Genomic DNA, 13522 nt, shown 5'->3' on the forward strand with positions numbered 1-13522 from the left:
TTTTCGTGCGTTGCAACTATGAGAGGCTGCCTGCCTGCCTGCCTGACGGTTGCTGCCTGAAGGATGACTGTTGCTTGTTCTGCTTCTGCTTCTCTCCACCTTTCAGGCTAGTTTCTGAACATCTCCAAGTGTTGAATAAGTCTGCAATTGTACCACGACGCTGATAGTCGGCTTCAAACTCCCTAGATAAGTGGCTACGATGTGCTCCTCTGGCTCAACAAGATCACAATCTGCAACCAATCAAACTGTTCTGTGAACTCTACTAATAAATCTCTTTGTTGCAGGTGGTGGAGTCTCAGAAACATATCCTGACGGTAATGGGATGAGAGGTATTTCTCTGCATCATCTTTTTTATCTTCTCTCACCTAATAATCTTATTGTTGCCTTCCTTTTTTCTCTACCTCTGCAAGCTCTCCCACCACAGAGCACACTACTTCAGCTTGATGGCCGCTAATTTGACCTGCTTATCCTCTGGCACATCTTTATACTGGAAGATCCGGTCAACATCCTGTAACCAATTAATGAAATGCTCAGCATCTATACCTCCTTCGAACTATGGCAAATCTACCATGATGTCGAACTCTCTGTGCCCTCCAAATGATATCTCCTCTCTGCGAGTCTACCTCTGAGAGGGATTCAGGTATCCTTCTCTAGGCTTCCTCTAATATTGGATTCCAAAACATCGTGACCTACCTTCTTCGTCGTTGAAATTATCCTTATGGATGAGATTCAGATCCTCATCTCTTTATTCTCTTTGACTCGCCATATGTTGGTCGGAGGTAATTTTTTCCTGTTTTAATTCTTCAATTTCTGCAAGCCTTTGTTGAAGGCGATAGAGCGACCGCATTATCTCTTCCCATGTAAGCTCGGGCATGTATCTTCGAGGTGACATGGCTAGGGATTATGAATAGGATGAAAATTTTGGGTGGAGATAGGGTTTAGGGAAATTGGATGGGGTAGAAATGAAAGTTTTTGGTGGAAGGGTTAGGTGGGTTCTAGGAAATCCAAGGATAAGACTAAAGTTGGGCTAGCTTTGATACCAAATAATACTGAAACTAGTAGGAAAAATAGCAGAAACACACAAAACAAACTTTTATGTGTAGAGAGAGGGTTACTACACAATAAAAAATAGCAACACAAAACATAAACGATACAAGCAAACACAGGTTGGCTAGGTGGATCGGGATAGCTGACAGAAGTGGTGGCAGCGAGGGGAAGGTGTAGAATTGTAGGGACAACTATTCTGGAGGGTCATAGGTGACCGGCGGTAGATGGAGATGTGGTTGGAAGATGCTGAACATTAAAAGCTGGGATAGTGGGGTGAGGAACAGTTGGTTGAGAGTGCTGGAAATGAGAGAGGATGGTTGGACAACAAGATAAGGCTGCAGGTACGGGCGGCTGGGTGTAGGAATGAAAAAGGAGGAGGTTGGCGCCTGAGGAGAAGAGAGAAGGATTGGGGAAGGTGAAAGGGAAAGGATATAACACCACCTCGGAATATGATAGAATCGGAGCACCACCGCCTTCTCGGATACATCCCTAGAACAGGGAGAATATCTCTATAATGGAATCTGAAATTAACACAACAAAAGCTAAATCATAAACTCTGAAACAACAATATTTATCCTTACAAGAAAGCAAAGCATGACAAAGGCAAGGGGAGGGTTGCGGGAGGCCTCTCGCTCTGTCAGGAGCACGCCCTGACCGCTCGATTGAGATTCTCCTGGACCGGTCTTCAAAAGACCGGTCTGTAGCCGGGTGGCTAGAATAACCGGAAGTTCTGTGCTTGCGTCTAGTGGGAAGTCCCACATCACTATTGCTTAAGGATTTTTTAGTTTAGTGTTATTTAAAGATGGTCACAACTTCTAAAAATTGTTTGTTGTGAAATGCAAGTAACAAAGATAGATTTGATATGAAGGCATAGTGTTAAAGTGTAAGTTTTGTTGAGTAAAAAGTCATATTTATCTGAAATGCAATTTTTATTAGATAAAATTTAAAAGTGAAATAAATTTGGAAAATTAACTTTTTGATTCTTATAAGAAATATTACACCATGCATCAAAGTACCCCGGAAAATGATAGAGGGAATTCATGATTACATGAATAAAACAGCCATGTCAAAGTATTTAGCACAAATACAATTTAGTGGTGTTGATAATGGCTCTTCTTATGGTAGTGGCAAAAATTTCTTACTTCTTGTTGGTCACAAATCTTGAATTGAGATGCGATGGGACTTATAGATTAATATATGATGAGTGTGGGGTATCGAAAGAACATTGTTATAAGTACAACTCTTTGAATTGTGTTTATATGAACATTGTTGGATTCTTCTTAAAGATTGTAGTTCTTTTTAGTGTGGCAAGATCTTCATCCTATTTTAATTTGTGTTGTTCTATAGGTTCATATTGTTGAGACTTTATACGTTCTGCCATGTATGAAAGTAGAGCTTGTAAATTCGAGGATGTATGCCACCGAAATGGTCGCTGAGGAGATTTAGAAAACATGGCCACAAACTAGAGTAATAATAAACTTAGTTGGTTTGTTAAATACAAATAGTAATAACTTAATCATCATTCTTGTTAATACCACTTTGAGATCATCTTTTTAAAGTCGTAGAAAGATTAGCCCATGAGAGACATGTAATGGATCTTCTTAAATTACTTGATGGATTTGTTAAATAAATTGGAGAGCGTCTTATTGTCCAAATTGTCATTGATAGTATAAGTGGATATAAGGCGGCATGGAATAAAATAATGGAGAGGAAACAACATTTTATTGGATTCCTTCTGTCATATATTATGTTGATTTAATACTTAAAAGAATTTGGGAACTTCATAATATAATTCTACTTTGACTAAAAAACATAAGATAGGTGAGGTTATTTATAATCATAGTTGGGTTTAGCCCTGATGATGAAGCTTTTTGAAGAACACGAAAGAAATGCAACCACGTAATTTGACATCACGTAGCTTGCTTTAGAAAGTATGAAAGAAGCGAGGTAACTTTTGGAGACTATGCTTACTTTTATGTAGTGATTAAGTTGTGCTTAACCAAATAAATTTACGGAAATAATTGAGAAAATTTATTTTAAATGAGACGGTTTTTGGTGAACATAAGCTATGCTACCACAACTATAAAACCCTTGTTTCCTTCCTGATAATGTTTGATAAGGAGGAAAAGCCTGTGATGAGTTTTATTTATTTTTGCTATGTATGTGGCAAATGCGTTAAATGTCAAAGGAAGTGGAGATGAGGGAAACTATGAGAAAATTTGAGAGATTATAGATAGTAAATGAGGGTTTAAGTTACATTGATATTTGGATGTAAATTGATATTATCAAAATTTCAATATTAATATAACGAGGAAAAGTCCTAATTCAATGACTAAACTTGTTTTGTACCATTGTAATGAATATAAGGATTGTTGATTTGGTAGAGTTGAAAGATTGATCTCCAACTTGTAGTTTTCTAGAAATAAAAGTTTTTTGGATTGCAGCAAGCTAAAGATATTATAGCCAAATGTTCCCTAGCTAAGTAAAAACCTAGTTTATATGGACATTGGCTTTTGAATTTTTTTGTTGTGGTTTAAATTTGTATATGTTACTCATTTTGTTCTTTTTTTAAAAACTATTAATGCCATGGATTTAATTTTGACATGTTACTTAAAAATTATGAAGATTTAAATTTGAAGTGTTGGGTCTTACATGCTCGTCATCATTGTGCAAGCAAAATTGGAGCAATTATAATCATGTTCATATTAAGTAAAGAAATTTCCTTACTACCTTAAATATAAGCTCGTTAGTTTAAAAAAAAATATATAATAAGAGGTTAAAAGATAGGCATTTGAAAAGAAAATTTCAGTGGATGTTGAAAATTTTTTGGTTGGTTATGATCTGCCATCGAATGAGAAATTACTTATGGAAGATGAAAATGTGGCTTCACAATCATAGTTATGAGAGGAAGATTTCTATGTTGACCTTTTGGTTGGAGGAAGGAACAAGAGTAATGAAGGCCAACAATAGAGTAACCGAAAGTTTTGGTATATAAATTAAATGTATAGAAATTATTAATAGTAATTATTGTTATTATTTTAAAAAATATTCTGATTTAATTTTTTGTATAGAAGAGGATAATGATTGAAATTCAACTATTGAAAAAGGGTGAGAGGATGTTGATACAAGTAAGAAAGAGGAAGGTAAGAAAGCAATTTACTATGATGCTTAGGTTAAATGATATGAAAATCTGGACATACATGGCACTTCTTCGTAAATCTATTACAACTAGGCACATGCTGTTCTAAGAAAGCCTATTGTCACTTTAGAAAACGCTTCTACAGTTTTATTATGTGTATGCATTAGGGATCCAAGCAAATTGTCCTTTTACAATGTTAGTTATCAGAGCAACAATGATTACTAAAATTTTTTATATATCTCTTATCAACGGAAGCTAGGCTATGAAAACTTCTATCCTCAGTAAAACTAGTAGGGTTGGGGGCAGTCTATAAACGCCTTAATTTTAGAGTGATGAGGTTTAATTCTATATCCATACACAATGAAATTAAAGAATTTTCATTTGCATAAAGGAATACTTCTTTATGTTAATATAATATTTTTTTTTATTAAATCCTCAAATATTAGCTTGAGGTGCTCTAAATTATTACTCTCATCAAGATTTGATTTATTAAATCCTCAAATATTAGCCTGAGGTGCTCTAAATTATTACTCTCATCAAGATTTGAAAATGTAGATGTCTTCTAAATAGAGTATCACAAGTTTCCTATATATGGCTTGAAAACAATTTTCATCAACCTCATGAAGATACCAAGAGTATTGGATAAGCCAGCAGGCATGACTAACCACACATGGATATCATCTGGGCTTTTTAAGACAAATCTTTCACTCATCTCCTTCCCTGATCTTTGTTTTGGTAGTTTTCAATCTTAAGTTTTATTTTAGAAAAATAATTGGCTCCAAAGATAAGGTTTAAAATGCCCTCAAGCCTAAGGTATCGGGAACTTGGTTGTAAGCTTTTTGATGGTCTTGTTATCCATACAGATCCTTTATGAGGCATTCTTATTTGGAATCAGAAGGGCAAAAAATGCACAACAAAGAAGGCTTTCATGGAGGAGCTTTTCTTAAATGGCTCATCAATTTATTTTTTTCAAATTTACTTGTTCAGTTGAGTTTATTCTATAAGGGAATGGATCTGGGAGTTGAGATCCATTTATGGCGTTTAACACATACTATATGACTCTCAATAATGGCAATTAACCAGTCCTATTCTCAACGGCATTGATACTAAAATCTAACTGAAGTAGGGAGACGGCAACAAGTATGCTACTTCATAGGCTCTGAAATAATGTCCCTCAAATAAAGCAAAGGAAGTGACTGGAAAACTCTCTGGTAAGGGTATGAACCAAACCTTCTCCATCCTATAGCCAGGTGTAATTGTGGTGGTAGAATCAGATGCACAATTTCTTCCACCATTTTTAGGGGTTTTAATCACTATTATTTGTAGTGTAGAACTTTTCTTACTTTGGAATTTGGTTGAATATTAGAGGATGGCTTTTGTGGTGTTATAACATGTGCCTTCTCTAATGGTTTATAGGTTAAATGATAATGATGTAGATGTTCTTCCTAGCATAATGTACGATATTAAAATTGTATAGCCAAGGTCGGCATAGCAAAGTATGTATTATGTCTATAAGAAAGATATCACACTAGATGCTATCCATATAACTACTCTTTTTGAGAGGAAATAAACACTGAAGTTGACTTTGCATGCAAATTATAGCCCCAGAAGTTTCACCACAACCCTTGCACTTAACTAACCCATCCAACTTGATTACGAGGTTGATGACCCCACCCAATTTCTAAAAAAACCCGGCCTAGCACTAGGCCGCATTCTAAAAGGAATGGGAGTAAACAAGCCAGTGGAATATGAATACTAAAAAATTTGATGATCTTTCTACTAATTTTTCATACATTGTTTTATATCATGCTAATATTTTTTTTTTTATTGAGGGTACAATGGATTAGTTCTTTGGTTAGCATATGATGAATGGTTATGATAGTAACTTTTGATAAGGCAAAGTTTAGTATGCATGGAACAATTCCTTAGCAAAGAAGCAATGCACTTGGAAAGTTCAACCTAACTTGGATAAAAAGAAGAAGATGCATAGAATCAAATATTACCTTAGACACCTTAGTAAAAAGCTGCATGGGCAAATACGATAAGGCAAGACACCCCCTTTAGGTCAGTAAGTATCTTATTACTTATGAGGACTGTAGTTTTTAGGGAACCCTTTAGGCCACTTATTATTTAAACACCTTTTTGTTTTTAGGACCAACCGTGCAGACAATCAATATCAAAAAGCTAATAAATTTATTATGGATCTTAGGATGTTGAGAATGGCTAGATACCAAAGCTTACCTAGCTTCAGAAAGGGTTGTCCAAAGCTTTCACTTTTTTTATTGGCCTGCTAAGGATCTGTGGAGCACTCTTGAGTGATTGAAATAATTTTAATGAGGTGATTGTTGAAGCGAAGGAGTCAAACAAGACATTAGGTCATAGACAGCTCTAGAGCATTTTTTGAAGGGTTGGATCTAGGGTTTTTTTATAATGAAGGTTCTAAGAAATAGAACAACTTGAGAATATTTAGGCAATGCCTTCAGATGTGATCTCTAGTGTTTGGTGAAATTTCAAGGGGTTATCAGGCAAGGGATGGGTAAAAGCTAAGTGTAGGTCAAGGTGACTTAATTTATATAGATTTTACTAATATTGAACTTATTGAGTTAGAGAATGGACTTTAGGTTGTATGGAGGGACTTGAAAGGCTATTAATTGTTACCAGAATATGTGGAGATCAGATCTGAAGCATTTTGTTGCAATTCAATTTCTTTTAGGGGTGGTGGGAGTGGACAAAAAATAGCAGTCTTCAAGGGATATTTATCAATTATTTTTATCATTTCATGTTATGAAAAAATAGTTTGGAATGATACTAGGAAACTGAGAATATGTTACATAAAAGATTAGGAGATGGAACATGTAAATGATGAAGACTTTGGTTTTCATCGAAGAAAAACATGATGTGGAGAAAAACCTCATTTAAAAATTTTTAAACTAACTTATCAGATTTTATTCAAGCAATAAATTATCGAGGGAAAAACTACATGCAGGGAAGCAAAGAAAAAAAAAAAAAAGAAACAAAATTAGAGTGAAACACTACATGCAGGGAAGCAAAGAAAAAAAAAACAAAAAAAAAAAGAAACAAAATTAGAGTGAAACCATTCCAGTTTCACTTTGAGGTTCTCTCCCCATATGGGGTGGTCATCCTGATTGCTTCCTAATCAAGCCTCAAGATAATTAAATTAAAGGAAAAAATTAAATTAATTTTTTTCCATTTCAAAGTGCTAAATTGATGTATGAAAATTTAAAAATTTTAACTAAAATTTTTAGTTTAAATGTTTAATTTTTATTATAATTTTTGGAGTTCCATATAAAATTTTTTATTGATGCTATATTAATGATGATACCTTATCTGATCTCAGGTGGAGCCCTTATTTTTAATCTCAGTGAGGCTTTCAGAATTAAATTGATGTTCTATATCATGTAATTTGTAAATAACACTTTTGCTGGTAGGATTTTCTATTTCATCTTCTCAAGTTAGGTTTTGTTTTCTCTCTTCTTTTCCGCTTGTCTCACTAGCATTTTGACATCTTTAATCCTCCACCTCTGTGCTAAACCTTGTGTCTAAACTTGGATACCTCCACTAAAGTTAGGCATTGCTTGTTCGGCAGAAATGCTTGTCTACTAAAATTGAGAGCATGTTGTGCCAACGACACTGAAATGTGGGTCGCTTAGGAGTGCTAACCAGATACCTTGTTTGTCTGCATTCAGGCTTGGAATTAGTTTTATAGATGAGGAGAATTTGATGGGTTGTTCTATCTTTCCTTTGTTGAACTTTTACGTGGACATAATCACATAAATTGCAGATGAAACTTTGAATGAAGACTCAAATGTTGCAAGGATCCGCAAATGTTCTGCCTGCCTAGTTGTATTTGTATAATCAAACTTTGGAAACAATGCCTTAGCTTCACCTGACCCCTTTGAAAACGTTCTAACTTTTCCTTTCTTTTAGAATTACTTGACTAAGCTTTTGCTTATTGCATTTTGATTGACATTTTAACTTCAGAAGAACACTTGAAAATGTTTCCGCCTTTTCATTGGAATTAACCAATAAAAGATATTATATAAATAACGCGTGGGGATTTAAATGAGGTAAATGGGAGGCTAGAATTTTCTATTTTCTTTAAATTGAGGGTCTAGTTTTAATGCCACAACAGTTAAAAATTATATGAAGGGCTAATATTTATAGTAGAAGAATCACAGGCCACTTTTTAAATAGTAATATAGATATATGAATACTAGCACACTCGCAATTTTGTGTGCATTTAAATGCATTTGCTGACACGTTTATTCTTTGCGGGATACCATAGCAAGGTATCAAGACAATGCATTGGAGCATGCGTTTTTATCTATGAATATTTTTTTTTATATCCTATGTGCTTTCTGCAATCTTTGATATATGCATACGGATATGCACCATGGATTGTGGCACATGTAAGGTTGCTTGATTTTTGTGCACCCACAGGCAGCTGCATTTCTGTGGTCAACACATAATAGAGCAGGCTGGTGCATGTGGGCGGATACTTGTACATAGAAATGCTTAAATACATATTCAGTTGTATAATATTTTACTTGTTCATCTCTCTCTCTCTCTCTCATATATATATATATATATATATAGACACTCACACACGTATATAGATACACGTACGCAAACACATACACATACACATGTATACCTAGATAAATACACTTACATATATACCTCATACACATGTGAAACGTACATACATGTACCTACATACACGTATGTATACGTATGTACGAATATACATGTATCTACATGTACATACACACGTACATTTATATTATATATATATTGTTTCTTACATGCAAGCAAACATATGTACACATGTGCAGATGCTTTTCATTTTCAGTAGACTACCTTATTTCATGCATTTATAACTATAGACATGCAGTTCTGTTGCTCATGTGCTTGTATATGTGGATCCAAGCATAAATTTATCTTTGAGTAGATTTTTATGCCTTATATTGCAAAGTACTATTTAAGTTTTATTCCAGACTGAACCAGATTTTGACTTGGATATTAAAGAGGATGTGCAAGAAGAGTGCTCAAAGTTTGGTACGGTAAAGCACATCTATGTGGAAAAGTAAGAGATTATTATTCACTCTTCATTCACTTAGTTTTTGTATTATTTATTTTAAGTTCAAGCATTGTTTCTGTAAGTGTTATTGATGCTTAGTGAGTTTTATTTATTTATATTTTTTGGATTTAACACCTCAAAGTTAAACAGTTTGATTTTTTATCCATGTTGGGACTTGTGAGGTCATCTTTGTTTCTAAGAATTTTTGCACCTTATTCTGTATGTTTTGTAACCTGTTTCGTAGAATCATGTCTCTTATCTGCTTATGAATTTGAGTCATTTCACTTCATATTAAAATAAAATTTTTCTTAGCTTACCATGGCACCAAGAAAAGAGTAAGGAAAACTACTTATGAAATTTCAAATTTGAACTCAAAAATTTGAATTCTATTTCTTATTTTCCCTCCAAAAACAAAGTGAACTCTACCAATTCCATTCCTATGGCATCCAATTCCCCTGATAATCACAGAATGCGAGTTTTCAATCGGTAGAAGTTTCATTCACAATTCCAGTGAAGTTTCATTCACGCAGGACAAAGGCACTACGTCAGAATCATCCAATTCCCCTGATATCCAGAGAAAACCAGGAAATTTGAAATCACCTGGTTTTCTCCTGCGTGAATGAAACTTCAAAGCTTTGATACAAGACATTTAATTTAGAAACCCATCCACAATTTCTATAAGTTGTCTCTGGAACTGTATATATTAATGACGTAGTGCCTTTGTCCTCACCTGCTAAAAAAATGTTAAAAATCATACATATTACTCGTTGCTTCGGTCAATAATCGCTTATTTTCCTTCTTGTGATAGTTGAATAATTAATAAATACACACCATTATTTTAGTAAATATTTTCAATTGATTTTGAAAAATTTTTAACGATTTTCTTAGACATTTGGCAACATAGAATCTTTTTTATAGCTTCTAAGTATTTATTTATTTTCTTTAACTGTCATTAAATAAAAGGGAAAATTATATACATAGTACTCAATTTTTATGTATTTACCAATCTTACACCCAAACTTTCATTTTTACACGCATAGCGCTTTATCTATGGATGAAAAGGTGAATTTGACTATTAAAAGGTGATAATGCGTGCTAATTTTTGTATGATATTTGTAATTATGAAAGTTTAGGTGTGAGACAGGTAAATACGAAAGTTTTGGGTGCTATGTATGTAAAAGCCCCTAAATAAAATTAACTTTTGATTAAAAAATGTTAAGTGGGTGGCAAAATTGTCAGAACTGTTGTTGAATGGTGTTATATACCACATTTTAGATAAGTTTTTAACATGCCTATGTATTCTTTACGATCATTCTTGAAGAAAGCGTGCTGAAAGTGCCTTTCGCAGGATCAAATTTTAATTGTTTAGGGACCATTTGAGATCACCTGTTTTAACTTTTTTTTTTAGTTAATTTTGTTTTTATATTATTTCAACATAAATAAAAAACATGTTTGATTTCTGAGAACTTTAATAGTTTTAACATAATAAAAAAAACACAATTTTGTTTTTGTTTGATCATTTTTTAGAATAATCACTATTTTCAATGGACCACATTTAAAATTGTCTCCTTCTTAGCACTTCAATGTTTTATTAAATAAAAAAACAAGATACATTTTTTTTGCTGGATCATTTTTAAAAATAGTCACTATTTCAATGGACCACGACTAAATCGTCTCCTTCTGGGCCTCCGCCCTTATGCCCGAGTCAACTGACACCACCTCAAATTCTATGTGCTATGCATTTTCCTCTCCAATGTCTTCTGTTTCACCAATCTAAAGTCTTCAATGTTGTCCATGACAATTCCTGCTTCCTCGTATTTTGCATCGATTCCATCAGCTTTTCTTGTTGCCTCATCAAGTACAACAAGCTTTGCAACCCCGGTTATCCGGTCGCCTAAAGCATTCTAGCTGAGGTTGAGGAACATTCTTTTGATTTAGATCAGGCAATTTTCGTGGATTGTCAAGTCTCATTCATAGTTCCACCCCGAGCTTATGCAATGCAACACTGTATTTCCCACTATTCTTTAGGCAATGCCCTTCTCTGATTGAATCTTTATTGAAGAAACCATTTTTGCGGCTTGTATAGGGCTAAACGTTGAAGATATACAAGATAGAATGGTGGAGCAGTTGAGGCATTTTGGCAAACATACATTGTGGAAGACAAAATATGCGTGAAAACCATGGGGGGCCCGCTTCCTGCAATGCATGAGAATTTTAGGAATTGGAGTAACAACAAAGTTGGTTCATCCTTCCATGGGGTAAATGGTGGTGGGGACAGTCATCGTTGCGTTGATCGCGATGGACACCATTGTTCAATACCTTGGAGGAAGTGGGGAGGTGTCCACAAGGGCTTGGAAAGATATGAGGTTGATCAAGAGGAGACAAAATGGAGTCCTTTTGCTTCGGCATGGATATGCTCGTGAGGCTGGATTTAAAGGAGATAAGGAGATTTTTGACGCCTTCTTAGGCATGAAGGCAAGTTATTAGGGGTGGGTCGGGATGCGGGTTGATGGAATCAAGTTTGGTTTAAAAAAGATCTGTTTTTAATGTTTTCAAAATTGCATCCAAAAAAGAAAATAATAGAAATAACTAAAAATGCACAACTAACATTTTTTTTTGTTTTTAAAAGAAAAAAAAAGTGATTCCAAACAATCTGTTAATATGTTTGATCGCAAGTGGCACAACGTTCCCCTGCAAATCTCCCCCATATGGGGCGGCGGTTTGATCGCAGCGGCCTCGACGCGCAGCGGAATGCGGGCCACCGGATCCTTCCCATGATATGCTTTTACTACGAGTTTTTCCTTTTTACTTATACGCGTATGCCGACCTTCACCCCGCCTTGACATTTTATGTTCCTCTTTCCCGCCGATCTTCGACTAGGAAGGGGTGCTTGAGCTCCGATCGCCTGCGCACCAAAGGTCAGTCCCTCTTCTCCTTTATCGATCTCCTAATGTTGTTCTCTAGAATGTTCCCCTCGTTAGATTCAGCCACTTTCGTTTTCTTCTTCATGTTTTTGATGCTCTCATGTTTTCTGGATGCTTAATCTATCAATGTTTTCCTTGGTTTGGATTATTATGTGAAGTGCTCATTCGGGCCTATTTTGGACGAAGAGAGAACCCCACATTGTTTGTGATTGTTTTTTGACATTTTGATGAGAAGACCAGACGGTTTGTTTACGTTTCTCTTTGACCAACCGTTTGCAGTGTGAGATTGCTTGATTGAGACTCTTGTGTTTCTAATCCTATTTTGTTTGATGCATTATACTTTTAGTGCTAGGATTCCCTGTTTTGATTTGGATTCACGGTGATGGGGCATTCTATTTGCAACCTTTCTTTTTGTAGTGGATCTAGTTGAAGTTCAACCCACCATGTACAATATTTTTGTGAAAATAAGGATTATTCATGATTTGAGGGCATCACTTGTTCTATTTTAAAGACACGTTGATTTTAGTAACATTTGCATTATTTTTCTCTAAATGGAAATTTAGTGCAAACAATTTCAAAAATTTTGAACATTTTTTTATGTTGTTTTTCCTTGAATGCTTCATAATTTTGTGTGAGTTGTTCATCTCAACGTGCACCTCTCAGGAGAACGAGTTGATTTACATAAAATTAATGGGTTATTGTTGCCAATTTTTTGTGTCTTTGTTCAAGTGCCATTGAACCTTCTCGAAAATTTTCCATCAATTGATTCTTCTAACTTTAATTTGTCATCTCTAATGACGATTACATACGTTCCACCAATTCCTTTGTTGTTTTTTGTTGGAGCAATTACGTACGTACCACTTAATTTCTATGTGTTTACATGTTAAGATATTAGTTATTTTAAGCTTTAGAAAATGAAATACACCTATTTTTGCAGAGATAAGGTGACATATATATAAAAATTAAAGGTTAGGTGGTACCCATGTAAATGTATAAGAATTGAATGTATGTATTTAAATCTTTTTTTACTTCTTTAACTACTATGTTAGGAGAGCTAAAAGTGGCACAAATTGTAGGTTATTCATGCTAAAGAAAATGAAATTTGAGTCATAACTGCACTTCTTATAGTTTTAAATATCAATAGGGGCAGAATAGTCATTCTTCCAAAAAAAAAAAGTTGCCCCACAGTTGTTTTCACATAGCCGCAACAAACAGCCAACAAACCAGCTTCCCCACAACAGCTTCCCACAACAGCTTCCTGGGGCAGCGCAGTTGCAGCTGAAAAGCTGAGAAGCTGCAGCTGCACCCAAC

At 34.8% G+C, this 13522-nt stretch overlaps 1 protein-coding gene across 2 annotated transcripts in view; it reads left to right on the plus strand.

Annotated features, from left to right (window-relative positions):
• Positions 1–13522, plus strand: part of LOC110031919 (RNA-binding protein 39-like) — an 81243-nt gene that overhangs the window by 54996 nt on the left and 12725 nt on the right. For both annotated transcript variants that reach the window (XM_020735361.1, XM_020735359.1), the window contains exon 11: positions 9205–9293. In XM_020735361.1, coding sequence (XP_020591020.1) covers positions 9205–9293 — 89 coding nt within the window. The remainder of the gene's footprint in view (positions 1–9204; positions 9294–13522) is intronic.

Source organism: Phalaenopsis equestris, unplaced genomic scaffold (genome assembly GCF_001263595.1).
Source record: "Phalaenopsis equestris unplaced genomic scaffold, ASM126359v1 Scaffold000867, whole genome shotgun sequence".
Classification (NCBI taxonomy): Eukaryota; Viridiplantae; Streptophyta; class Magnoliopsida; order Asparagales; family Orchidaceae; genus Phalaenopsis; species Phalaenopsis equestris.